The following is a 25,280-nucleotide window of genomic DNA, read 5'->3' as shown; positions in this document are numbered from 1 at the left end:
TTTTATCGTTAAAAAAAAATTAATAAAAAAATTTAAAAGGGAAAACGTTCCTTTGTTAGTTTTACTTCTGATAATGCCTCCAAAATTTAATCCAAACGCCAGCACTTTCATGCCAGGCGATTGGGGCGTTCCCTCAGCGGGCTACCAAGGATACAACGGTGGCTCGCCGTACGACTACTCAGCTGGATCTGCCATTCCTATCCGGGTAGCCAAGAAAGCCGGCGGAAAGCAGAAACTGTCGCTCGATGATTATCTCAGATCGCAACAGCCCACACCCCCTAGCGGCATTTCCGAATCAGAGGCATCGTCTGGTGTTAACACTCCGAGAGCAAGAGCTATGGAGTCCACCACTTCACTGTCATCGCTCAACTCTGCTCTTCAAAAATTGCAGATTTCGCCAATCACCGAGCTCCTAAACGGCATACAGACGGCCACCAAGCTTTCGGAGATTAGAGAAGAATGCGAGAAAATTGTCGATATGATTTGGGAGCACGGTGCCAGTGCCATCAACGAATGGGATATACAGCAGGTTCTCGTGACCTTGTCCAAGGCCAAGAACCCAGCTTTGATCAGAGAAGGCTCGATGCTGCTTCTGCAGATATTGAGCAGAAAGTTTGCTGGCAAGGCTCCATATGAGGCTTATTTTGTCGATCTGTTTGTGCCAGCATTCGATCTTTTGGCCGATAAAGAGAACACCGTGAAAAGATCCGCCCAGGCTTCCATTGACTCTTTGTATGCCATGTTCCCTGTTGAGGCCTACTCCTCCGTGTTGCTCACGATGTTGCTCAAGTACCTCAAGTCGAGTGCCAAATGGCAGTCCAAGGTTGGTGCGCTCAAAACTATTGACAAAATACTGCAAGAGGCCCCTGCCGACTTGCTTGAATCGAGGTTTGTTGACGCTATTCCGGTTCTCACAGATATGGCCACAGACTTCAAGCCTGAACTTGCCAAGGTGGGCTACAAATCGCTGAATGACTTTGTGAAGGTTCTCGATAATCTTGATTTGCAACCACGTTACGATTTAATTGTCCAGACTCTTGCAGACCCTCAGAAAGTTCCAAACTGTATCAGGTCTCTATCTTCTGTCACATTCGTTGCAGAGGTCACAGAGCCCGCCCTCGCGTTGCTGGTGCCCATTTTGGACAAGTCTTTCAAGTTGTCCTCCTCTTCGCAAGAACAATTGAGACAGACCGTGATGGTCACTGAGAATTTGACGAGACTGGTGAATAACAAGTTTGAGATCGAGCATTATATTCCTATCCTGCTTCCTGGTGTGAAAAGAGTCGTCGGGACGGCTTCTCTTCCAGAGGTGAGAGAACTTGCCACCAAAGCTTTGAAGGTGATTGAAGATGCTCAGTCTGAACAGTCTGATGGAAAATTCCATGGTAGATTGTCTTTGGAAAAGGCCGAAGAGTATCTCGCTGAAATCAAGCCTCAGGTCAACGACACTGTGATCTACGATTACTTGGTCAGAGTTCTGCTCACCGACTCCAATGTCAACGACTGGACGAGACTTTCTGAGTACCTGAGCATGAGTTTGGGCAACTTCCTCGATGAGGACGCCAAGAAGACCTTTGTCGACAAGACCATCCACAAGCTCAGAGAACTGTTCACTCCGAACGTTTTCGACGATTCTGGGGAGGACGGTGTTGTTATTGTGAACGCTGACTTCTCGTTGGCCTATGGTACCAGACTTTTGCTCAACAAGACTAACCTCAGACTTGTGAAAGGTCACAGATACGGTCTGTGTGGAAGAAATGGTGTTGGTAAGTCTACGTTGATGAGAGCCATTGCCAATGGACAATTAGAAGGGTTCCCTGATAAATCAGAGGTCAGAACCTGTTTTGTCGAGCACAAGCTCCAGGGAGAGGAGGCTGACATGAATCTGGTGGATTTCATTGCATCTGATCCGGAACTGAAGGACACGTCGAAAGAAGAGATTGCTTCCGCTCTGGAGGAGGTTGGGTTCAACAGCGAGAGAAGAAACCAGCAGGTGGGATCTCTCTCAGGAGGATGGAAGATGAAGCTTGAACTTGCGAGAGCCATGCTTATGAAGGCTGACGTTCTGCTTCTCGACGAGCCAACCAACCATCTGGATGTTTCCAATGTGAAATGGCTTGAAGATTACCTAGTTCAGCACACAGATATCACGTCTCTGATTGTTTCGCACGATTCTGGATTTTTGGACACTGTCTGCACTGACGTCATACACTATGAAAACAAGAAACTGGTGTACTACAAGGGCAACTTGTCCGAGTTTGTCAAAATCAAGCCGGAAGGAAAGTCGTACTACACTTTAACCGACTCGAACGTTAAAATGGCGTTCCCTCCGCCAGGAATTCTTACCGGTGTGAAATCGAGCACCAGGGCTGTCGCGCGGATGTCCAACGTGACATTCAAGTATCCTTCTGCCGAGAAGCCATCGTTGAAAAACGTTTCTTGTTCGCTGTCGCTTTCTTCCAGAGTTGCTGTTTTAGGACCTAACGGAGCAGGCAAGTCCACCCTGATCAAGTTGTTGACGGGAGAGCTGGTGCCTAACGAGGGAACTGTTGAAAAGCATCCTAACCTGCGTATTGGTTACATTGCACAGCATGCTTTGCAGCATGTCAACGAGCACAAGGAGAAAACCGCAAACCAGTACTTACAATGGAGATACAAATTTGGAGACGATAGAGAGGTTCTCTTGAAGGAGTCTCGTAAGATTTCGAGCGAGTCCGAAAGACAGATGTTGGAGAAGGAGATCGATATAGGTGACGGCAGAGGAAAGAGACAAGTCGAGGCCATTGTGGGAAGACAGAAGCTCAAGAAATCGTTCCAGTACGAAATTAAATGGAAATGGTGGCTGCCCAAATACAACTCGTGGGTTCCTAGAGAGAAGCTGATTGAAGAAGGCTTCGAGCCTCTAGTTCAGAAGTTTGATGACCATGAGGCCTCTAGAGAGGGTCTTGGGTACAGAGAGCTGACTCCATCTGTGATTAGAAAGCATTTTGAGGACGTTGGTCTGGATGGAGACATTGCCGACCACACTCCTATGGGCTCTCTTTCTGGAGGACAGCTTGTCAAGGTGGTGATTGCCGGTGCCATGTGGAACAACCCGCATCTGCTTGTTTTGGACGAGCCTACTAATTACTTGGACAGAGACTCTCTTGGAGGTCTTGCAGTCGCGATTAGAGAGTGGAGCGGCGGAGTGGTGATGATTTCGCACAACTCCGAGTTCGTTGGTGCTCTGTGTCCTGAGCAGTGGATTGTTGAGAATGGAGAGATGGTGAAGAAGGGAGTCACTGAGATCGATCAGTCGAAATTCGAGGACAATGGTGGAGAGTCTGCTCAGTCCAGAGCCGCGGCCGAAATGGTGAACAAGCCCGCTCCTTTGAAGAAGAAGGACGATGACGACTCGCCTGCCAACATCAAGGTGAGAACCAGAAAGAAGAAGATGACCAGAAACGAGAAAAAGGCTCAGGAAGAGCGCAGAAGATTAAGACACTTGGAGTGGCTCAGTTCGCCCAAGGGCACGCCTAAGCCGGTCGACACCGACGAGGAGGAATAATCTATTTTATATACAGGGCCGTAACAATACATGATAGACCGAAGTCCACGAGTAGTCCGCACGCCGTCCATGAGAGGAAGTATAGGATCTTGGGGCTAAACACTGTCCAGATGAAAAGATGGAATCTGAGGTTGTAGCAACTTACTATCAGGACCAGACCGCTGATGGAGTAGAATGTCAGCGTCACCAGGAGTCGGTGGTAGAGTCTTTCCCAGTTACGTCCATCTGGTTTTAAGGTGAGATGCAAATAAGCCAGGGACCAGAATATAGGGGCAGCCCAGTTGCACACAAAAGTCAGCATTCCGGAGAGAATCATATTGTAGCTCGAAAGTCCATTGAAGGAGTTTGTGAGGTCAACAGACGAGAGAGAGTTGGTGAATCCAAACTGAAAAAAACTGAGGTTTTGCATCAAAATGATGAACAGGGAAATGGCGTTGAGGTTGGACATGGGGACGACTTTCTGGAACGACAGGAGGATCGCCAGCAGAAGCAAGAATATCGGAACGTTGTTGAAATTTGTTTGACTGATTAGCAGCTGGCTGAAGGTAACTAGTATGGATCGTGTATAATTGTGCGCTGGGTCTGGGAGTCTCCATATTTTGAATGATAGGGGTTTTAGAAGATGGAATGCAATTGTAACCAACCAAACTTTATAGAACAAACCAAAAAGTTGTTGGTTGAGTGTGTTGATATCTGTCGTTCCCAAGCGCTGGCCGATCCACTCAATGTACCAGGAACACCAATCAGGAACTTCCTTGAATCCAGACTTCAAGTCGTAGGTCTCCGACAGGTAGGACAAAAACTTGGTCGAGAAGGTGATGGAACAAAGAAGCGATGTGCTGACAAACGTGAGGAATCTCAGGGTAGTTTCGTCGCCTTTTCCTTTGACGGCAACTCCTTCTGTGACGTAGAAACAGTATGTTGCGAGGGTTGATGCGATCAGTAATGCAACCACAACAGGACCAATGTCAGGCGAAAGGGATGCAACATACGTCGCAATCTTCATATTGCTTTTGATGTTGTTTTTCTGTCCACTGTTGTTCCAGGCCTTGAGGATGCGAAGACAAACAAGCAGCGTTGCACAATGAATTGATTGAGATTTGAGAGTTACCGATGCGACAAACAAAGTGGTGAAAAACCACCAAAGATGGTGCTCCTCTTCGATCATGGACGAACCGAAGAAATTGACGGCATATAGAATGAAGAATAATAGATCAGCACAGGCTTCCAAAAACCGGCCTCGATGATGTATGAAAAAAAGAACCAAACTCAGAACAACAGTAAATGTATAGCCGGCCAGTCCGTAGAATATATCTCTATAGTTGTAATCTGATGAGGTTTTCGACAAGGTACTTTTAGAATCATGCAGAAAGTCTAGCAAAGAAGTCAGAGACGAGACGTCAATCTCATTTTCTAGAGACGTCACCTTGCTTCTGGATTTGTCTATGAGGACCTTCAGTTGCAACGCGTTCTTGATTAGCACGCTCTGCTTATCTTTCCCCGTATACAGCGGGAGCAGGTCGTGCATAAATGTGCCCAGATTATTAATTGGGATTCTAAGGCCAAGCAACGTGGAAAGTGTCGGCACCAAGTCTATCTGTTCGATGTGGCGGAAATAGTCAAAATCTGGGTTTCTCGGTATAGGAGCCTTCTGCTCTGACTGAAGCTTCTTGAATTTGGATGAAACCAGCAACAACCCAGCGGAAACTTCGCCAATCGAGGAGCCTCCGTGATTTCCAACCTCATTCATTCCATGGTCGCCCATCACCACAAACAGAGTGTTTTCGTCTTTCTTTACAGTACTTTCGAAAATCCTCCGAATGATAGAGTCCATTTCGCGCTGCTTGGCAGGCATACTGGCACTAGCAGGCCCTCCTTTGTGGCCAATATGGTCCAGGCCCAGATAATGAAGTATCAGACAGTCCCAGTTTCTCTGGCCTTCTTTGCTTAGCTCGTAATCCAGATGCCGTGTGACGTTGTTGTCCACAATGGTAAAATCGCTAACGTAAAAACTGGCCGTGCCGTCCGTCTTTGCGAAATACGAAGGAAACAGCTTCAACCAGGTGTCGTCTCCAAACATGTTGATTTTCCACCCTGAAGCGTGCATCTGCTTCACCCACGAATCCTGGTCTCCCAGAGTCGATGAAGTGTCCTCCTCTGCAATATTAAGTACAGCGTCGATGAAGTTAGGTGTCGATCCGGTAGTGATGCCTTTGAGACGAGGCAGGGTCACGGTAGGAGGGTTGGAGTAGGCCGTGTACCCCAAGGCATAGCCATCATTGATGAGCTCGTGGACAAAAGTCATTTGCGACTCATTTGAGAACAGAAAGTCCGCCCGCAGAGCGTCGATCACCATAATGACGGCGCGATCGAATTGTCGTGGAGGTTCATGATAAACAGCCGGGGCAGGTGACTGGAAATTCTCAAGATCTTGACTGGAAAGCAGGACCTTGGTAGGAAAGAAACCCTTGCAAAACAAAAGATATGAAGAGAGTTGGAGCAGCCAAACGAATGCAAGAAGTAAATAATTCATTGCACCTGTCTGTTCATAATAAACAAAGAATTGAATGGATCGAGAAAGAAAATAAATTATTTTATTTTTTAATCTCCTTTTTTTCTTAATGATTGCCCTCAGACAGACAATACTGAGCCGGAGCGCGCTATTTGCTGCAAGACAGACACCCCTGGTGACACAGAAGTGCTACAACTCAAAATCGGCTTTCAAGGTCACGCCAGGTCCGCCAAAACTCGACAAGGACGACCAGGAGGAGTTTGAAAAACTGATTCACAGAGCTAACACGCAAACCATCATTGACGAGTATAATGAGAAAATGGGCTTCAAAGTCGATTCAGCACCCAAGGTCGACGTCGGAACGTTCTCGCCTGACAAGTTCAAGATCATCCCCGAGTTCGAGGGCAACGTGAATCCAAAGACGGGCGAGGTTAACGGCCCAAAACAGGACCCGCTTAAGCACGGTTCCGATTGGAGTTTCAACGGCAGGGTGACAGACTTCTAGGTCGGGAGTTACGCATGAATTGGAGATTATCGGAAAAATCGGGTTTATACATTTGTCTCACATCATTAATTAAATGCTTGTACTCTTCAGTTCCTGAGTAAGCGATTCGATCAGACTCGTCCTCAGCTCCAGCTTGGCCTTCATCCGGGCAACCTCGCGCGAGTAGCCAGACGGCTGCGACGCGCTTACCACCTCCATGTCCTTCAACGACTCCACATACTCCTGCACAGCCTGGAAATCGTTCTGCTTCTCGGCAATCAATTTTTGGAGTCTTTCGAGCTGTCTTTTGTAGGCCTGTTCTTTCCTAGAGAGCGTTTCGTTTGCGTGGTTGGAGGTGAGCATTTCGAGTTTTTCCATGGTGGCCGCAAATTGTGAAACCCTTTTTTGTAATTCTGCTTGCTTGCCGGCCAGCGCCTCTAATTTCCGTTTCGAGCTTTCGTATCTTTTGTGTCTGTCTTGTCTGTTGAGTTCTGCCTCGTTTAGTGTGGCGATCTGCACCAAAAACTGGCTACGCATCTGCTGTAACTTTCTGTTCAACAAGGCCACATCGTTGAACAACGCTATTAGCCCGGTGGTGATGACCTCTCGAACCTTATACAGAGACTTGAGACTTCTTGTGTCTGTAGCGAGTGGCTGGTTGGAGTTCATGGCGTATAGCTCTTTCTGAACCTTGGCCAGCGTCGTTTTGGTGGCCGTCAGCTGTGGATTCAAATCCAGAGTTTCGTATTTTTCATAAACGTCCTGAGGAGCCAGCTCGGTGTCCACAGGGGCAGATGGCTGCGTAGGAGCACACACCTCAAAGACAGACGATCCTAAAAATGCGTACGAGTGGGTATAATTCCATGCGTACGCGATCTTGTGTTCTGCTGTAGTGTGGGGGACAGTGTACTGGAACGAAGCAGGGTCACTTATGGAGGCCGTGGTTGGCAGCTTGACTTTGCCCAGACCGCTGACTTTGGTTGGCAGCTGTTTTTTCAGTAAATTGCTTAGCCCCGAGAGGTCGTTCGAGGCAATGCTGTCTGCAAGAATGTCCCACCAGTCGGCAAAGTCCACATGGAGCAGGTCTGCCTCGGAGGACGTGAGGAGCAACGACGTGGGCCTGTTTGGCAGAATCATGCCGCTGGTGATAGTTTTGGACCCGAAAAGCAAACAGTCGACCATTCTGACGACGCCGACCGAGTCTGCGGCCCGGTGGCCATCGAAGACCATGGGCTGATCCTGGTCGTCAAAGAGCACCGTTAGAGCCTTATTGTACAGAACACAGAACATGTCGTTTTCCATTGAGATCAGTTTCAGCGCATCCTGCTCGTAAAGCTCGTCTGGAAATGGCTGGATGTTCAAAGGCCCCACCAGCTTTCCTCTGCTGAGACTTGAAGGAAGAACCTTATTTATGGCGCGGACATGGCCGTTCGACTGCGACAAAAGCGAAGCAAATTTCAGCATCGACACCGTAGACAGGTCTTGTGCGCCGCTGGCGTTGTACTTGAGACTCGCGTAGTCGAACAACGCGCCCAACCACGACGAGGAAACAGCGATGTTTGCCGGAAGATATGGGTAAATTTTGTAGATGGACGAATCTGATGACAAAATTAGCAGCGTCAGGTCGCCGCGCGGGTTCATTGTATCTGTATTTGATCCAAACGCAAGAGAAACCGGGTCTATTACGTCGACAGAGTCTGTGCTGGCGAGCGGCGAGCCTGTCCTGAGCCAGTACGTGTGGGTGGGTTTGGTCAGCGACGAGTTGAGATCAACGTTGTAGATGGCATCCGTAGTCAAAATCACCAGCTCGGCGCCAAACTGCGATATCCTGTTGAAGATAATTTGCACAATGGTTTCTTTGTGTTGTAGGTTGATACGGACAGAGTATCCGATTGCATGACCGACTTTGGAGCCTGGCTCGTTCAAGGACACCACGCTACAGTGCGTACTGTCGTACAGACACAAGAAGTCGTCATTGGGGCTCAAACAAAGCCCCGTAGGACTAAATTCCAGGACGTTGTCCAGATAGTGAGCACCGCTCTCAAGGTTTGTGATTTTGATCTTCCGTTCTTCAATGGAAACAATCTCCTGTCCTGTGCTTCTGGTCGCATATAGTGCAGACACCGAAGCGTGGAACTGGGCACTCAGACGGCCAATTTGTTCCGCTAGCACAGACATGTTTGCAAGAGGTAACAAAATTTAAAATTTCTGCGACAAATCTAATTTTTTATGTCTAGAGATGGTAGCTACTTAAACGCGTCCCAGAACTCACCGATAGAAATACATTTTGTGCGCCATTTGGCTGCGAGCACAAGCTTCTGATTTGTTAGAAGCTCAGATTTAGGCAGCTCATCATTGAATACCAACAGCCCCGTGCTTTTCGAGAATACACTGCTCACCTGGCAAGACTTCAGCTTAGCCAGGTGTTTTTCCAGGTGCGACAATTCCACGCCTTTAAACCCCGTGATCGACACTACACGGTTCGGAACACCATCAAATAAAGCTGCCTCGTTTTCCGGACGCGGAACAAACGGTCGCGACCACATGCTGTCGAAGTCCAGGGTCTTGTAGTAGATCGATCGCTCCAGAGCAAGCTCTGTAATCACGTGATCTCCTGCGCCGGCAGAGATGGAGTCCAGCATCGAGCTCACAACCGTATAGTCCGCATTGTCCTGTATTTTGCCGCGGTGGCTTGTAATCACCTTCTTGAGTATGCTTTTTTGCGAGTCTGTATATCCAGAGCCGAGTGCAAAGGACACCCCTTCAAAAAGCACCGATTCCGTGCTCACCTGGCTTGCATCCAGCACAGAAGCTTGCGAAAGACTCTCTTCCTCCTCCTGTTCCTGACTCCAGTTGTCTTCGAGCCCGCGTCTCAAATTAGACACCTTAATATTGCCCATGATCGACTTCCACACCTTATTTGTCTTATCGACTTTCCGCACTTTCAGATCGCGCTCTTTATCGTGCGTGTCAAAACTGCGTTTCGCTTTTTCTGTCTGCAACTTGTCCTGCTCTGCCTGCTTCCATGCCCGCACCTTCTCCCAGTCACACGCGTCGTCCCGGCGGCCCTTGCTATTTTCTCCCGTCAGAAAATACTCCGTCACGCTGAGCATGCCGCCACGCTCAACGCTGTCATACACCCAGTCTGGCGATACCACGGGAACACCCCACTCGCGGGCCTTGGAGTACCGCAGACCTTCAGGAACGGTGGTCACGAGCACGTCCGACACCATGCTGATCGACTCAACCACGCTGCCACCGTTTGATTCAACCATGTGTCTGATTTTCGCGCTCAATTCGGCCTCCAGCCGGCTGATCGACACGCTCACGTTGTCGAAAACTGGCATCACCTCAAGGTTTTCGGGCCTCAGGCCCACCTCGTCGCCCCGCAGCCACGAACTGTACGCATTAAGAACGGTTTCGTATGACACAAGCCGGATGTCGGGCCGCGAACTAATGGTATGTTGGTATTTACGGCTCTGCGCCCATTTGTCTCTGCCAGAATGCACGATAAGCATACTCGTCTCGGAGGTAAGATTGTCTTCGAATAGATCGTGGGGATACATCTTGGCAAGGATTTTCGTAAGATCAGCACGTTCGGACGCTGTCAGAGAGGTGGACGTTATCACAGCCATGACATATCCGAGGAAATGATAAAATAAATCAAAAAAAAAAAAATTAAGTCAAATAAAATAATTTGAGAGTATTTTTATGAGCACAAGGAGGACCAAAAACACAAAGAGCTTCAACGGCTGCTTTACCTGCCGACGGCGCAAGGTTGCATGTGATTTGGGAAGGCCGGCGTGCGCCAAGTGCCAGAAGAGCGGGTTTGTTTGCGATGGCTACGACGTCAAGCTCAGATGGAGCTCCTTTGTCAGATTCGATAAGTATGGCAACCAGCTGCCCAACGAGACCAGCCCGGAGGTTGAGTACTACCAGAGACGGTCAATTCCGTACGTGAAGTATCCCCGGAGCCAGCGGTATACGATGTACTCGCAGCTGGACGACGCCCTGGCGTCGCTAGCCAAGCACGAGATCGCGGACGACGAGGACGGATCACGGCAGCAGGGTCCGTTCGGAGTGTTCCGTGGGGTATTCGGAGGCTCTCAGATGCCTGCAAAACGAGCGAAACTGACCAAAGAGGCGACCAGTCCCGTGGGGGCCACTGGTAATGGTAATCTGGGTAACGAGTGGTTGAGTACGGAGCTACTGGATGCGGCCCTCTTGACGGCGTCGGCGTTGAATGGAGATACACATTTTCTGGATATGTTTAAGAACGACACGCTCGAGCCGATCGGCGAGATCGACGATACCGTCCAGCCTGCCGAGACAGTCTCTAACCAGATGTTACACATGTTATTTCAGGGCCGCAATAGCAAGAGCGACCTGAATCCGCACAGCAGCCGCGAAAACAGCCATTACCTCTCGGACTCGTCATCCAACCTGATAAACATTCACGCTGGTAAGGGCGCGAATATGCCCAAGACCATCATGGAGATCATTGAGACCGCTCCGCTGCCCGCCAGTATCGCTATAGACAAGTTTGGCATTCCAAACACCTCGCTGACCGTCCATCCCATGACTCGGTATCTTCTGAACTACTACATAGAGAACCTGGCCGACATGATGACGGTGATCCCGCTACCAAAAAACCCCTGGAAGTTTATTTATTTCCCGCGTGCCCTGATGGCCGTTGGCGAGCTGGCGTCGATGGGTCGCACGTCGAACGCGCGCAACTGTCTGCTGAACGCGCTTCTGGCGGTGAGCGCGTTCAATCTGCAGAGCAAGTTCACACGCGGTTCTGATGAGATGAAGTACTACGTGGATCTGGGGATTCAGCTGCGGCAGCAGGCGACCAATTTCCTCAACAAGTGTCTGGAGGAGGACGTTTTGAAACAGAAGTACAAGGACGTGCTGGTGGCGGTGTTGTCAATGGTGACGATCGACGTGGTTTGGGGGACTATGTCTGGTTGCAAGATCCATCTGGACCACTGTGAAAAAATCATAGAGAAGAAGATGAAGGTGAAGAAGAAGCTGAGCACCAAGGCGGTGATCTTGCACCGAATTTTCAGCTCGCTCAAACTTATCCAGGACTCGACGTCGCTGGAAAATATCTCGAAGCAAGAGATATTTCTCAACGAGAACAACTACTCGTCGTTCATCATCGGCAGTCCGGCTTCGACTGAGGAAGTTCAGCGATTCAACAGCAATAACGTGATTGGTATCAAAAAAAGGCGCCACAAACGCGACACCGCGGTGTCTGTGACGAGCGAAGAGACTACAGACACCAAGTCGAAGGGAGTGTACAACGAGAAAATCACAGATAACGGAAAAGTGCGCATCGAATACATAGTCAACCAGGTGGAGTCCGTGGAGCACGAGGAGCGCGGATCGCCCAAGTCGGAGGTGCCGGCGTTCATCGACATTACGCGGACGAGTTTCCAGCCGTCGAAGAACAAGCTGGAAGACAAGATGATCTCCTCGGACGCGATCTACGGGCTGCCGAACTCGCTGATTTTGATTTTCAGTGAGGTTGTACATTTGATCCGATTCAAGAAATTTCACAAGGACCAGGGCCTCGAGCTACCGCTTTTTTTTGACCAGCTTTCGGACCAACTCGAGTACAAGCTGCTGAGCTGGCAGCTGGAGTGGACGTTGACGAAGGATGACGACGACACCGCGTACATCTCGCCGCGACACGAAGGCATCTACCACCACGTGATGTCGTTCTACCACGGACTTGTGATTTATTTCTACCGGTTTGTGGAGGACGTCAACCCCATGTACCTGCAGGAGCGGGTCGAAAAGGTCTTAAACCACCTGGATCAGATTCAGAACATTGTGGAACAGCACAAGGACACCTGTTATATCATTCCACTATTTTGGCAGGGCTTTGTGGCTGGGAGTGAGGCGATGACGGTCTTTCTGCAGAACGGCTATAACCTGTGGGGCCACAAGATCAGCCAGACCGGCGTGGGCACGTACTGGAACGCGCGCCAGATCATGCTAGAGATCTGGCGGCGGAAAAACTACAACCACAAGAACGACAGCTGGCCGGACGTGCTGCGCGACTGGAAGACAAACGTGATGTTGACGTGAATCGTAAGTTTTTTTTTTTTTTTTTAAAAAGTATTTCTAATCCATTTTTTACGTGGCGCATTCGGGTAGCTAGCATTTTAGCATTTTGCCATCTTTCAAGTCCGATGAGAATTAACACTTTGATCGGCACGGCAGCGGCTTGTCTGGCCTGCGCTCGCGGATTTGGCCTCCAGGAGGTGTCCTCTCTGGAACCGAAGCCGGAGACGCTGCCTGCGCAATACCAATACGAGAACTTCCATCAGTTCGAGAACACCCCGTTCAAGGACTGGGACCGTTTTGTGCACACAGTAATAAAGGATAGCTCGAATGTGACGTTCGCAGACATCAACGAGCTCAACGAGCGCACAAGACCGCTGCTGCAGCGCTTGACTAACGAAAACTTCTTCAAGATCTTCAGACTCAACTTGTACAAAGAGTGTCCTTTCTGGTCGAATTCGGAGGGTTTTTGCATGCACAAAAGCTGTGCCGTCGACACGATCGACGACTGGAAGGACTTGCCTGACATCTGGCAGCCCGAGGCGCTCGGCAAGATCGAGACGATCTCCAAAGAGCCTCCGAGCACGAACGGGTCGTGCATAGCCACGGGGGCCAAGGTGGGCAAGGACTACTGCGAGGTCGATGAGGTCAACGACGAGACCGTTTATGTGAACCTGGTGGACAACCCGGAGCGGTTCACAGGGTACGGAGGCGACCAGTCGTTCCAGATCTGGCGCAGCATCTACAACGAGAACTGTTTTAATTTGGGGGCCGAGCAGTGTTTCGAGAAGAATTTCTTCTACCGGCTAGTCAGTGGTATGCACTCCTCGATCAGCACACATTTGAGCAATGAGCACCTGAACTTCCAGACAAAGGAGTACGAGCCAAATCTGAAACAGTTTATGATCCGGGTCGGAGACTTCCCAGACAGAATAGAGAATCTATACATGAACTACATTTTGGTGCTCAAGGCACTAATCAAGCTGGAGCAGTCTGGAGTGTTGGATGAGCTCGCCTTTTGCGACGACGGCAATTTCCAGAGCAAGGAGAAGGAGCTCAAGAGCGAGCTGCACGAGATGGTGCGGCTGTACTACCGGCTCGGCGACTCTCACGAGTGTCTTTTTAACGAAAATACTCTTTTCCAGAACGACGACGCCGGGCAGCTGAAAGACGAGTTCAGACAGCGGTTCATCAACGTGTCGCGCGTGATGGACTGCGTGCAATGCGACAGATGTCGGTTGTGGGGCAAATTGCAGACCACGGGCTACGGAACGGCGCTCAAAATTCTGTTCGAGTTAGACCAGCGGGACAGGCTGAGCACGGATTTCCAGATCTCCAAGATTGAGCTTATCGCGCTCGTCAACACGTTCGACAGACTATCCAAAAGCATTGCCTCCATCAATAATTTCAAAAAAATGTACGATGCGGCACTTAGACAGGAGGAGGATGGAGCAGTCACCACAGCACAGGATTTCCTTTTCACACAGGCATCGGACAACGCCGTCCTGGGCGAGACGTCGCGGTCGCCCAGCGACATGAAGTTCCCACCGCCGCGTTCTGGAATTGACCTTGCGGCCGCGTTCAAGCAGGAGCTCGGCAACGTTCTGGATGCTCTCCATTTCATTTTTAGCAGCTACAAGCTGTTCCCCAAGATGGTGTACAACTGGGTGCTGATCCGGGCAGTTTACTACTGGAACACGTTTGTGGGACACGTTCATGAAGATTTCGATGTTAATAGGTTATACAGGTTAGAATTATAGCTGGGGTGCTGGCATTACTCTTTTTTCTGTGCTTTTTCGTCAAACAGCTTTTTGGCCTTGGAGATTTCTCTGTCCATTTTCTGCAAATCGTGGATTCTGGCGAGCTTTGTAGGGTCTTTGCGCAGAACGAACTTGACGTCGTCGATTTTGAGCCGGTTGCGTCCGTGGGCCAGCCTCGAGTGGTTAGCAGCGACTATTAGGTCGATCATGTACGTTGTCAGCACATCCTCCAGGGTCTGGATGGTCTCGTGGTTGGGCGCCGGTGAGTCACCAAACGCGTAAAGCAGCGCTTTCAGGTCGTTGCTAAAAAGCCGCTGTCTATTTCTGTACACCGGTTTGCGGTAAGATGACATAAATGAAGTTATAAAAATAAAAAAAATGATTTAAATATACTCTTTTCATGAAGTCCAAAGACCAAGTACTCAGTGTAGAGCAGATAAAAGCCAGGATTGGGGCGGGCGACATCATTGTGATCTACGACAAGTGTGTTCTTCGCCTCAATAACTGGATCAAGATCCATCCGGGCGGAGACAAGGCCGTCCACCACATGGTGGGGCGAGATGCCACCGACGAGATGAACGCGTACCATTGCGACGAGACAATTGCCACATTCAAACGGTTCCAGATAGGTCGCATAGACCACGACTGGGTCAACCTCATCCCGCCTATCCAGGGCGGCCGGTACGCCAAGGTTGCTGATGAGCCTCTTCCGGGCCAGATGCCAGCTGAGGTGGCTCCAAAGTTCCCTGTGGGCGTGGTGCCGACATCTGCCAGCATCAGAATTGAACAGGGCCCGATCAGGGACCCACAGGCCGTGATAGAGAACTTTGATAACCTGCTGGTCAAGAAAGATCTCGAAACGTGGCCCTCGCTCGACTACAGCACGCAGAAGCTGATCTCTCAGAAATACGCCGAGCTACACGAGAAAGTCAAAGCCGCGGGGCTTTATGAGTGTCCCTACGTGGAGTACTACAAACAGCTGTGCATCAACGGCGGACTGTTCTTGTACTTTTTGGTGTTTCTGAAAATCAGGTGGTATTTTCTGAGTGCGGTCTCGATCGGGCTCTGCTGGCAGCAGCTGACGTTCATTGCCCACGACGCAGGACATCTGGCCATCACTCATAACTATAACATTGATAACTTCCTCGGTGTGCTGGTTGCCGACTGGATGGGCGGTCTGTCATTGGGTTGGTGGAAAAGAAACCATAACGTCCATCATCTGGTCACAAACGACCCTGTCCATGACCCAGATATCCAGCACTTGCCGTTTTTCGCCGTGAGTTCGCGTCTTCTCGGCAACGTCTACTCCACGTACTACGAGAAAACGCTCTGGTTCGACCGTCTGGCCAAAGTGATGGTCCAGTTCCAGGACCGGCTGTACTACCCAATTCTCTGCTTTGGCCGCTTCAACCTGTACAGGCTATCCTGGGAGTACCTTCTCACGGGGAAGAGTCCGCGCGGAAAGGCCTGGTGGCTGTGGTATTTCGAGCTGGCGGGCCTCATGTTTTTCTTCTACTGGTTCTTCTACTTGGTGATCGGCTCGCTAGAAACATGGCGAGACCGGATCCAGTACATTCTTGTTTCGCATATTGTGACCATGATTGTGCACGTCCAGATCACGCTCAGCCACTTCGCCATGTCGACCTCCGATTTGGGTGGTTCCGAGTCGTTTGCTGCCCGCCAGCTACGCACTACCATGGATGTGGCCTGTCCCGAGTGGTTTGACTTTTTCCACGGTGGGCTACAATTCCAGGCCATCCACCATCTGTTCCCGCGGCTCCCTAGACACAATTTCCGCAAAGCACAGGCGTACGTGCTGGACTTCTGTCGCGAGACGGGGTTGAGATACTCCATTTATGGCTTCGTCGACGGTAACAACAAGGTGCTGCTACACATGGAAAATATAGGTAAACAAGTCAAAATCATGCAGGACTGTCTGCGCAGCATGGCTCTGGAATCGACAGAGCACAAGAACATATACGAGAAACGGGTCCAGCAGGCGATGACGGAGACGAAAATTATATAGACGGTATGGATTATATCAGAGACTCGTAGGACGCTGCCCCGGTGCGCAGCTTGGGCGCCATCGTCTTGGTCCAGTCGATTGCGGGCGAGGTTGGAGCCGGCGTGGCAGCTGGCGACGGCTGCGGCGATGAGACCTTAGTGGCCTTCATAGGCTGCATGACGGCAAACGTCTGCTGGCTGTTGGCTGCTGGCGGTTGTGTGCTAGTGGCTCCGAACGACAAAGTACTAAGGTTAACGGCCTGGGCAGCCTGGGCGACCGGCGGAGTGTACTGCTTAGTAGGTTGGAGACGCAGCGGCGCGGACTTGGACGGAGCAGCCTGGAAATCCTCGAAGTCGTCCAGAGGCTTGGCAGGGGCCGGAGCAGAGGGCGCATGGTTGATAACGCCGGGCTGTAGTGATGAGTCTGCATCCGTTTCCTTGAGCTTCGCAGTGACAGATTTTTTTAGATACGATTCTATCTCCCCGATGATGCGAAATAGACCGTCGAGATCGCCCTTTCTGGACACAAAATTAGTGAGTTTCCAGAGCTGGAAAAATATCGAGTCGCGGATCAGCTCTGACACGCACACCTCATTTTTCCCGACCGAGATCGTTGTAGGCGACTTGTTGAGCTTATGAAATATGCTCTCGTACAGCTGCACCATGTTCATCAATAAGTTCGCGTTCTTGAAGTTCGAGACATGCGTGTTCTGTAGAAGCGGTAGCAGTTTCTCGACAATAACATAATTGTCCAAGTTTTTCTCCTTCATGCCGCTGATCATGAGTATGAATGCTTTGATGGTGAGGTTCTTGATTTTCAGCGAGCTTGTTGTGCTAAACAGCTGACAAACAGCCGGGAACATCTGCGTTGTGATGGTGGAGTATGTTTGGTAATTGAGAAAGACGTGCAGACTGGTGAGCACTTTGTCTTGCAGCTGAACGGTGTTGGGGTCGTTTCTGGCCACCATAGACTTTTCGAATAGTTTGTTGAGCAGTTTTTGGAATAACTGCGTGTGTTTTGAGCCGGAATCGGTCTCGTTTGCGCCGAGTTTTGTCTTGATGGTGTCAATGTTCGAAACCAGCAGCAGGTCGTAGCTAGGTAAGTTCTGCTCGGTGAGAATCTTGTTCAGTAGAGGGAAAATTTTGTCGCTGAACGTGAGCTGCGAAATCTGGTTACTGAGAATGAGCAGGTTTTGCGACGCCAGAATAATGACTTTCTGGTCGTCCTCGTTCACGCTTTTGGCAGAAAGCAGCGGAATTATCAGATCAGATAGCACAGGGATAAACTTGTTGATGAGGAGAGCACGCGGGAAGCTAGAAAGGTCTTTCGTCAGATTCATAAGGTACTCGATCTTCTCCTGTTGCGAGAGTGTTGGGAACTCGTCTATAACGTTGAGGATTCGAATGAGGTCGTTGTTGAAGATCGCAGATGCCAGCAGGTCATCAACGGTGAGTGGAGGCTGCAACATGAGCACGTCCTTGTTCGATTCCTGGGTTTCCTTGAGCATACGGATGAAGACGTCAATGTAGTTCCGGGGAATGCTGTTGAAACTTGCATGGTGGTACAAGTTGGCGGAGCCCAGGATGTGTTTAAGCTTGTTGAACGTTCGCTCGTACTCCAGCAAACTCGAGCTCGAACATTCCAGTAGCGATCGTCCTTCGTTGAAGAGATAATAAATAAGACAGCCAACAGAGAAGAGGTCGTTGATATAATCGACATTGTGTTTGAGCAGCAAGTTTGGAGACGAGTACCGAAAGTCAATGCTCAAAAAAGACGGCAACCGCGAGTCCAGCGGATCAACATACTTCTCCTGGATCTTGTTTTCCATCACCTCAATAAACTGCATCCCAGATATTTTCCAATCGAAGTTCTCCGTAATAAAGATAGAGCTAGGAGCCAGGTTCATGTGGACAGTGTGGACGCTCTGGTGGAGAAACTTGAGTCCCGAAGCTATTTGCAAAAGCCCTTTGGTGATGATGATTTCGTCCAGATCGGACTTGTTGAGCGTCGCAAGATCGTCAACCACATACTCTGTAACAAACAGCATCCTGTTTTTGTGGTCTTCCAAAGGCTCGATCACCGTCAGAAAGTTTGGATGCTTAAACTTGGATAAGTTGCTGACGTAGTTACCCAAGACAGCAAATATATCGTCCATGATCATTGAGCGGTTCGTCCTGTTCAGAACACCATTGGCCTGGAGACGGGCCTCCAAGTCCTTCTTGCTGAATTGCCACACAGAAACCTTCTTCTTGGTTGTGCGGTGCTTGGCCGGATAGATTGTCCATGTGTTATTGGATACGAACAGCGGATTTGCCGAGATGGAATAGCTCGACTCGATTCCGGTCCCTTTAAATACTTTGAACATTAGAACAAGGTAAATAAATTCGATATAAAAAATAAAAAATAAAAAAAAATTACTGTCTACATTATCACACACTTGTCCGGCTTCGCGTCCTGTTTGGCCGGCTTCTTGTCCTTGGATTTCTCGTGCTTAGCACGCTTAGCCTCGTACTCGCGCTGAATGTCGCGCGCAAGACGTTCGTCCTCCTGGCTCTGCAGTTGCGCAGCCAGCTGTTCGTCTGCTCCTGCAATCGGATCGTGCTCATATACAGCCTCCTCCACGTGTTCCTGCAGCTTGTCAGACTCGTCCTCACGAACCTCAAAAAAGCCATTGAGCAGCTTGTCGTCCGAACCGTTCACAGTCTTCAATTCCTCCCAAACAATGCCACTTCCGTAGCCCTCGTCGTTTGCCAGCAGATATAACCTGTTCTCCAGCTTGTACAGTGTGTTGAAGTGGTCGTTGCGGAAAAATATCACGAACGTGTTGTTCGGAACCAGCTTGGAGTCCTGCTTGAGCGTTTCGAGTCCTGCCTCCGTCAGCTGCGTGCTGTTCTGCGCCAGAAAATCTCTGTACAGCACGTACTTGTGCAGGATCTCCCGCTCAGCATCGTCGACCTCGAGCTCCAAAATCTCGCTCGCTGGCATTGTCTCCAGCTCTAAGTTGCTGTGCTTGTCTATCACGCTGATCAGAAAATCCTGGATCTTGTCAAACGTGTCGTACTCGGCCCACGGCTCGGTCATAAGAAACCCGTGCACCATCTTAAGATCAAACAGGTCGAGCAGCTGCAAGATGCTGACTGTCTGGTCCTCGAAATCGGTCACGACGGCGCTGTCGAGCTTCAGGTTCACATTGAGGCCGGTGCCGAGCTGTGGCAGCACGTTCAGAATGGCCCCGATGTCCACGGTCTCGCCTCTTATATCGTTGAGCGCGAGCATCAGATGGGTCAGCTCGTTGAGCAGCGAGCTCAGACTGACCTCTCTGGACAGCAGCATCTTTTTGAGCGAGACCAGCATGCTTGGATGGACGCTGTTTCCCGTCTTCATCGATGTGCTGGACCCCTTTTTGCCCACCGTGCTCCACTCCTCGCTGGATATCTCGCTGGACAAGATCAGGGTGTTGACGAGGGAGATCACAAAACAGGGGCCATTCTGGTTTTGCATGAGGACGTTGTTCATGTGGTACTGGCCCAGCCAGTCGCGCCAATTGATAGTTTTTGTGCGGAATTTGAGGTCGTCCATAAGGAAGGATTATTTTAGACAAATAGTTTTTTTGTGGGGCGCAGCGTGCTTGGCGAGGAGGAGGGACCGGGTATGTTGCAGTATGCTTTGGATTACATAGTGCAAACTCAATTTTTCTCTGCTACTCTACAAAATGGACTGTAAAGCACTCCGGGCATCTGCTGTACTGGGGCTTTTGCATCTATTTATTAAGTATTAATAGATTGAAAAAACATTCAAAATGTTTTCTCGAGTGCTGGCGGTCCCCGTTCGTTATCGTCGATTCGGCACACTTTCTTGTCTGCGGAACGAAGCCCTGCCGCTCACCTCCAACCCCCAACAGTATGACCAGGAATACCGCGTGATTGAGCTTTTGAAAAGCATCAGTCCCAAGCCGGTGCCCAAATCGAAGTTTCCCTACAAGGAGGCCGCACACCGGTCGAAACGGTCGATTTTGCCACGTGTGCCCGAGATGAACAAGGAGACCGTCAACACGTACGTCCATGAGCTAACCAACTATACGTATGCCCCCGGGACTCATAAGCTGATCAAGGAACTGCTGACGCGGATAGTCGATTCGACACCAGACCTGCTCTCCAAACAGTCTTATCTGGACATCGTGCAAGACCTGCATTTCTATTTAGACGACCCTGCGGCAGAACAGACGATGGACCGCATGGAGGAGTCCACGGCGTTTAAACGTGACATTGACTTCCACAACGTGATGATGGCGTTTTCAATGGCTAAAACCACCTACGAGGACAAAATTGAGCGACTCCAAAAACTCAAACAACAAGGGGTCAACGCAAACGCCAACACGTGGTACTATCTCTTCCGTGCGCTCCGAACAAACTCGAAACGGTTCGAGCTGCTGGAACTGATGCCTGAGTACGGCATCGACCAGGAACCGGTTTTTCGGAGCGCAGTCCACAGCATGTCCACAACGTGCGGATACGACGAGCTGATTGAATTCTACGAAAAAAACGGCTATAATCTCGACAACATCGACACCTATCTGATGAACAAGCTCTGTCGCGCGTGTCTGAACGAGGACCACGTTTCCGAAGCGTTCAAGCTGGTGCACGGTATGCACATGTCCAATCGGGCCCGGGTCAATTTAGGAACTTTCTCGGCTTTCAACACATACTTCCTCAACAGAAACGAGATCTACAACTGCGTTGCGTTCTGCCACAAGTTCCAATATCAATTCAAAGTGAAAGCGAGCCACATCCTTGCATACGAGCTCATTGACAAATATTTGACTAAATGTACATTTTTCGAGCACTGGCCGCAACTCACGCGGTACATGGTGCATATTCTCACGCACAACACAGCACACAAGAACTTTCTCCAAGGTAGACATTTCAAACTTCTGGCAAACTACGCTCGGATCCACGGGCTCCAAGACTTTGTGTGCAGAGCAGTGGAGCCTGAAGACTTGGCGTTCGGCCAGGAAATGTGGAAGAAACTGCATTGGCCTCGACAAACGATTCCGTCGTCTTTAGACCAGAACAGCAAGGATTTTATCGAAATGGCCAAACTCATCTCTCCACCCCTAGAAACTGACATGGACTTAAACCCATCAGATATATTAAAGTCTAGCTAGCATAAAATATTATTGCAAATGTAAATAGCAATATGTATCTCATAAAATGTATTAAACTTGTATTAAAGTTGTTTGATCCTTTTCTTGTCCTCTGAGGACGGCGAACTGTCTCTTCTCTTTTTGCTGGAAAACGTGCTGGCCCGCGAGGACGAGGAGTCTGTGTAGGATTCGTTGGACTCTTGCTGAGAAGGGTTGTAGATCTCACCAAAATTGTCGTCAGTGTTCAAAGACGGATCGACACCGCCGTTCGGGGTCTGCGGAAGTAAAAAATCGTCCATTCTAAAATCATCCATAAGTGGCTGTTGATTAGCGTTGATCTCGTCAGGAAGTTTTGAACTGGCCAGCCGCGAGATCCAGTCGTTTATCTGCCGGATCGAGCTCTGCTGCTTGTTCAGCTGCTGGTTGATGTTTCCCATGAGATATTCAGGAGGCATGTGAGTATCTGTGTCTTGTTGCAAAGGAGCTGCAGAGGACAGTGCGGACGGCGTGGCGGGGACCGAAGATTGCGGCACTTGCGGACTGATCTCGGGGAAGTAAGAACGTGGTGAATTGGCCATTGAAGCAGGCGACTGGAAGTTCGGTAACGGATGTTGAAATTGCGGCGTTCCTTGGAGTGGATACGGCTTATAGCCGTCGAGCTGTTCGCTGTTCTGGTTCTCGGGTCCTCTGCGGATCTCCTGGATCGGTAAGTCGCTGGCGTCAGAACCGTTGTTAATGCTCTGGCTGCTAGATGTATCTCTCGAGGTCGACTTGGACCCATTGTTATGTGCTCTGTGAGTCAGCATCAACCTGCTGTTCCCATTTTGAGGCTGGTAGTACGAGTTAGGCTGCTGGTGCATCTGCTGTTGAATATCGAAATCTGATCCATGCGGATGGTGTTGCTGTTCCTGTGCGTCTCTTTTCGAGGCCATCTCGAGAAACTCGCTGGGAGCTCCTCCTGCACTTTCCAGAAACTTGGACGACCCACCATACAAGGTGACAAGAAATCGCAAGATCTTGTCAAGAGTTTCCGATTGAGCCTTGTGTCTTTCTCTAGCCATGTAATTCTCTTTCCATAGTAGCTCGTTGTCCTGAACGAGTCTACTCAGGTCGTCAGCAATCATCCTCTGTTTCTGTTTCATCGACTCCAACTCCATCAGCAAGGTATTGATGTCGATGTCGTCGTCCTCCTCTTTGGAAGACCGGTTTCTGACAATGTTATCCAACAGATTCTCCTTGCCCCTGATGAAATTTGGATTCTCAAATTGCCAAACTTCTTCACCTTGAACAAGGGACCCTGAGTTGACATCCTGAATTTTGTGCCAGCCATACATGTTCAGCTGTCTCACAAAGGAAGCAAAGTTATTGTGTTTGAAGTACTTGGGCAACACATGTCTCATGAAGCTCTCTCTGTCGCTCACCTGGAAGGCCTTTCCGTCAGGTAGCCACGAGATGTATTTGGAGTTGGAAGGATCATTGACCATGTTCCATAACTTCATGACAAAAGCGGGCCGTTTTGGAGGTCCGGACATCTGGTTTTGAAGCTTCTTCGGTTTGGGTTTCTTGAATTGCAAAGATTTCACGTTCGAATTGGTCGTTCCAGACGATAGTTGGGGACTATCATAATACGGCAATGACGCAGGGGGGTTGAACCTTGAAATCATGTAGTAGTTATTTCCGTTGATACCGTTTGCATACGGGTTAATATGCCGTGCATCTGATTTGATGGAAATGGACGATTGCGGTGACGTGACGACAGGTGTATGCGCAATATGGTCTCCGGTGTTGGAATCATCGCCCAAAGAGGGCACATCTGATGTAGGAAAAGGGTATAAACCATTCGACGTGTTGTTTGTGGGAGTCGTGCCCGTGGTGGTGGAAATTGGATCCAAAAGTTCATTGTCCGTGAGGTTTGGGATGTTGGAATCAATCTGGTTGCCTCCAGACTTGTCTGTGATTTCTTCGATCTGTGGCGAGCCGTGCAATTGATCAACAACCTCGCCGGGGTTCACGCTTGGTCGGAAAGCGCCCATGGATATGTGGATGAGAGGTCAGGGTTTCTTGGGAAGGCTTTAGACATACACCTGTGTTTGGGCTACCCGGCCTTGTCTTACCTTGAAAATTGCGTCTGCTTGATGCTTGTGCTCTTAGGCTCCAATTAGTGGGCGCAGAAGGGAACAAACTGGGGTCGGTATCAAGAACGGTAGTATATGAACGGGAAGATATACGTCGTTGGCAGCCTCAAACGTAGAAATACAAGCCTCGTTTAGCAACAGATACTTTGGGAAAACAAAAAGGGAAATGATGTTTGCTAGAAATTTCCACAAGGTGCGGGGCGTGCTGGTGTCTGCTGACGAGTTTTGTGAAAATTTTACTCTTGTGCGGAACCCGAGCAGCCGCTGTCCTGGCGGTGTACGGATGTGTCTCTCGCTTCATGCTACTCTATCTATGACGACGTCGTGAGGCCCCCAGGAACCACTTTGAACGACAGGATGTCGTTTTTTCCGACGTCGACGGTGTCGTCGACGCTGATGCGTTTGCCTTCGACGCCCTCGATCGCCGCAATCGTCACCTCGCCCATGATCTGTCTTGCTACCTTGCCGACGCTAGTGCCCTTCTTGACCAACGTGCAATCTCTGAACACGTGGTTGCCCGAGCTGCCCGTAAACGTCTGTATGTTTCTGACCGTGAAAACGGGCACCAGGTCCAATATTTTCACTGCTTCCTGCAACACCTGGACCACACCTGTAGAGCCAAAACGGAACAGCACCAGGTCCCTGATGTTCTCAATCCGCTGCATTAATTTCTCGTCCAGCGGCCTCAGCCCACTGTCCGGGCCCAGATCCTCAAGCGTGTCTATAAATTCTGTTCCCTCCTCGTACCGGATGTAATTTTGCTTGGCCAGTCGACGCAGAAACACCTCTGTCACGGCGCTGGTGAGCACTGCCTTGGAGTCGGGGTATTTCAGCAGGATCTTGCTCACGTTCTTATCTGCGTCGGGATGGTCGATCTTGTTCAGCGCCAACACCGTCGGGAACTTGACGTTCATGAAGTGCCGCACCACGGTGGTGATCCAATGTTCGTCCCATTGCTCCAAGGGGGGGAGGTTTGGTATCGAATCGACGGCCTTGGCTACCAGGCTTGCTGTGGCACCATATCCGCCAAACTGCGCCTGCAACGTGTCGACGATCGACGACTTGGTGGCCGTGTGTCTTCTTACAATCGACCCCCATCTTTTTTTCAGGTTATTTTCGATCCACAGCCGGATTTCGTCCTGCAGCCACTCCACGTCCTGCACAGGGTCGTATCCGCGCGTGGCCTTGCCCTCTGCGTCGGTCGTCCCAGAAACGTCGACGACGTGGATCAGGGCGTCGGCGTGGCGCAGGTCGTCGAGGAACTTGTTTCCCAGCCCGAGTCCCTGCGACGCACCGGGAATCAGCCCCGCCACGTCAAGAAGCTCAACAGGCACATGTCGTTTCCCACCAGAACACCATCCGTAATTCGGCTTGCACAGGTCCTGCTTCCCGAATCGCGCACACGCACAGTCCACCTGGAGATACCCTGTTGCGCGATTTGGGTCTATCGTCGTGAACGGAAACGCGCCGATCTTGGCGTTTGCGTCGGTCAGCGAGTTCAACGTCGTCGACTTACCGCTCGACGGCTTGCCAACAATTCCGATGAGCGGGTCTCTTCCCATGAAATAAAATTTAATTATTTGATTATTTGATTAATTATTTTAATTATTTTCTCCATC

At 50.0% G+C, this 25,280-nt stretch overlaps 13 protein-coding genes across 13 annotated transcripts; 6 read left to right on the top strand and 7 right to left on the bottom strand.

The window, feature by feature from the left end:
• Positions 1-283: 283 nt before the first annotated feature.
• On the top strand, positions 284-3,587 carry OGAPODRAFT_17538 (uncharacterized protein). Its single transcript, XM_018355182.1, has one exon. The coding sequence runs from the start codon at positions 338-340 to the stop codon at positions 3,545-3,547; it is 3,210 nt and encodes a 1,069-aa protein (XP_018208921.1). The 5' UTR covers positions 284-337; the 3' UTR covers positions 3,548-3,587.
• Positions 3,588-3,611: 24 nt separating this feature from the next.
• OGAPODRAFT_40825 (uncharacterized protein) lies at positions 3,612-6,047 on the bottom strand (the record flags this gene model as incomplete). The annotated part of the gene is made up of 1 exon (XM_018355402.1): positions 3,612-6,047. A coding segment is annotated over one exon (2,436 nt), but the record flags the coding sequence as incomplete, so codon positions are not given.
• Positions 6,048-6,182: 135 nt separating this feature from the next.
• On the bottom strand, positions 6,183-10,178 carry OGAPODRAFT_78258 (uncharacterized protein; the record flags this gene model as incomplete). Its single annotated transcript, XM_018356435.1, has 2 exons — positions 6,183-8,708; positions 8,816-10,178. 2 exons carry the CDS (start codon positions 10,176-10,178, stop codon positions 6,634-6,636), a joined length of 3,438 nt encoding a protein of 1,145 aa, XP_018208918.1. The 3' UTR covers positions 6,183-6,633.
• On the top strand, positions 6,280-6,564 carry OGAPODRAFT_36793 (uncharacterized protein; the record flags this gene model as incomplete). Its single annotated transcript, XM_018355329.2, has 1 exon — positions 6,280-6,564. A coding segment is annotated over one exon (285 nt), but the record flags the coding sequence as incomplete, so codon positions are not given.
• Positions 10,179-10,254: 76 nt separating the features above from the next.
• Positions 10,255-12,651, top strand: OGAPODRAFT_96038 (uncharacterized protein; the record flags this gene model as incomplete). Its single annotated transcript, XM_018357862.1, has 1 exon — positions 10,255-12,651. The coding sequence occupies one exon, from the start codon at positions 10,255-10,257 to the stop codon at positions 12,640-12,642; it is 2,388 nt and encodes a 795-aa protein (XP_018208917.1). The 3' UTR covers positions 12,643-12,651.
• Positions 12,652-12,708: 57 nt separating this feature from the next.
• OGAPODRAFT_17536 (uncharacterized protein) lies at positions 12,709-14,403 on the top strand. The gene has a single exon (XM_018355181.1). The coding sequence runs from the start codon at positions 12,747-12,749 to the stop codon at positions 14,376-14,378; it is 1,632 nt and encodes a 543-aa protein (XP_018208916.1). The 5' UTR covers positions 12,709-12,746; the 3' UTR covers positions 14,379-14,403.
• Positions 14,393-14,731, bottom strand: OGAPODRAFT_51917 (uncharacterized protein; the record flags this gene model as incomplete). The annotated part of the gene is made up of 1 exon (XM_018355720.1): positions 14,393-14,731. The coding sequence occupies one exon, from the start codon at positions 14,729-14,731 to the stop codon at positions 14,393-14,395; it is 339 nt and encodes a 112-aa protein (XP_018208915.1).
• Positions 14,732-14,778: 47 nt separating this feature from the next.
• Positions 14,779-18,352, top strand: OGAPODRAFT_83835 (uncharacterized protein; the record flags this gene model as incomplete). Its single annotated transcript, XM_018356739.1, has 1 exon — positions 14,779-18,352. One exon carries the CDS (start codon positions 14,779-14,781, stop codon positions 16,402-16,404), a length of 1,626 nt encoding a protein of 541 aa, XP_018208914.1. The 3' UTR covers positions 16,405-18,352.
• OGAPODRAFT_17535 (uncharacterized protein) lies at positions 14,816-18,352 on the bottom strand. Its single transcript, XM_018355180.1, has one exon. It carries the CDS (start codon positions 18,287-18,289, stop codon positions 16,415-16,417), a length of 1,875 nt encoding a protein of 624 aa, XP_018208913.1. The 5' UTR covers positions 18,290-18,352; the 3' UTR covers positions 14,816-16,414.
• A 452-nt stretch (positions 18,353-18,804) lies between these two features.
• OGAPODRAFT_10568 (uncharacterized protein) lies at positions 18,805-19,962 on the bottom strand (the record flags this gene model as incomplete). The annotated part of the gene is made up of 1 exon (XM_018353224.1): positions 18,805-19,962. The coding sequence occupies one exon, from the start codon at positions 19,960-19,962 to the stop codon at positions 18,805-18,807; it is 1,158 nt and encodes a 385-aa protein (XP_018208912.1).
• A 220-nt stretch (positions 19,963-20,182) lies between these two features.
• On the top strand, positions 20,183-21,547 carry OGAPODRAFT_10567 (uncharacterized protein; the record flags this gene model as incomplete). Its single annotated transcript, XM_018353223.1, has 1 exon — positions 20,183-21,547. The coding sequence occupies one exon, from the start codon at positions 20,183-20,185 to the stop codon at positions 21,545-21,547; it is 1,365 nt and encodes a 454-aa protein (XP_018208911.1).
• OGAPODRAFT_17534 (uncharacterized protein) lies at positions 20,208-25,217 on the bottom strand. The gene has a single exon (XM_018355179.1). It carries the CDS (start codon positions 23,557-23,559, stop codon positions 21,610-21,612), a length of 1,950 nt encoding a protein of 649 aa, XP_018208910.1. The 5' UTR covers positions 23,560-25,217; the 3' UTR covers positions 20,208-21,609.
• OGAPODRAFT_25674 (uncharacterized protein) lies at positions 23,973-25,223 on the bottom strand (the record flags this gene model as incomplete). Its single annotated transcript, XM_018355313.1, has 1 exon — positions 23,973-25,223. The coding sequence occupies one exon, from the start codon at positions 25,221-25,223 to the stop codon at positions 23,973-23,975; it is 1,251 nt and encodes a 416-aa protein (XP_018208909.1).
• Positions 25,224-25,280: the final 57 nt, after the last annotated feature.

This window comes from Ogataea polymorpha (genome assembly GCF_001664045.1).
Source record: "Ogataea polymorpha strain NCYC 495 leu1.1 chromosome Unknown OGAPOscaffold_7, whole genome shotgun sequence".
NCBI classification, from domain to species: domain Eukaryota; kingdom Fungi; phylum Ascomycota; class Pichiomycetes; order Pichiales; family Pichiaceae; genus Ogataea; species Ogataea polymorpha.
Note: the sequence above shows the minus strand (reverse complement) of the source record. Positions and strands in the feature narration are given on the sequence as shown.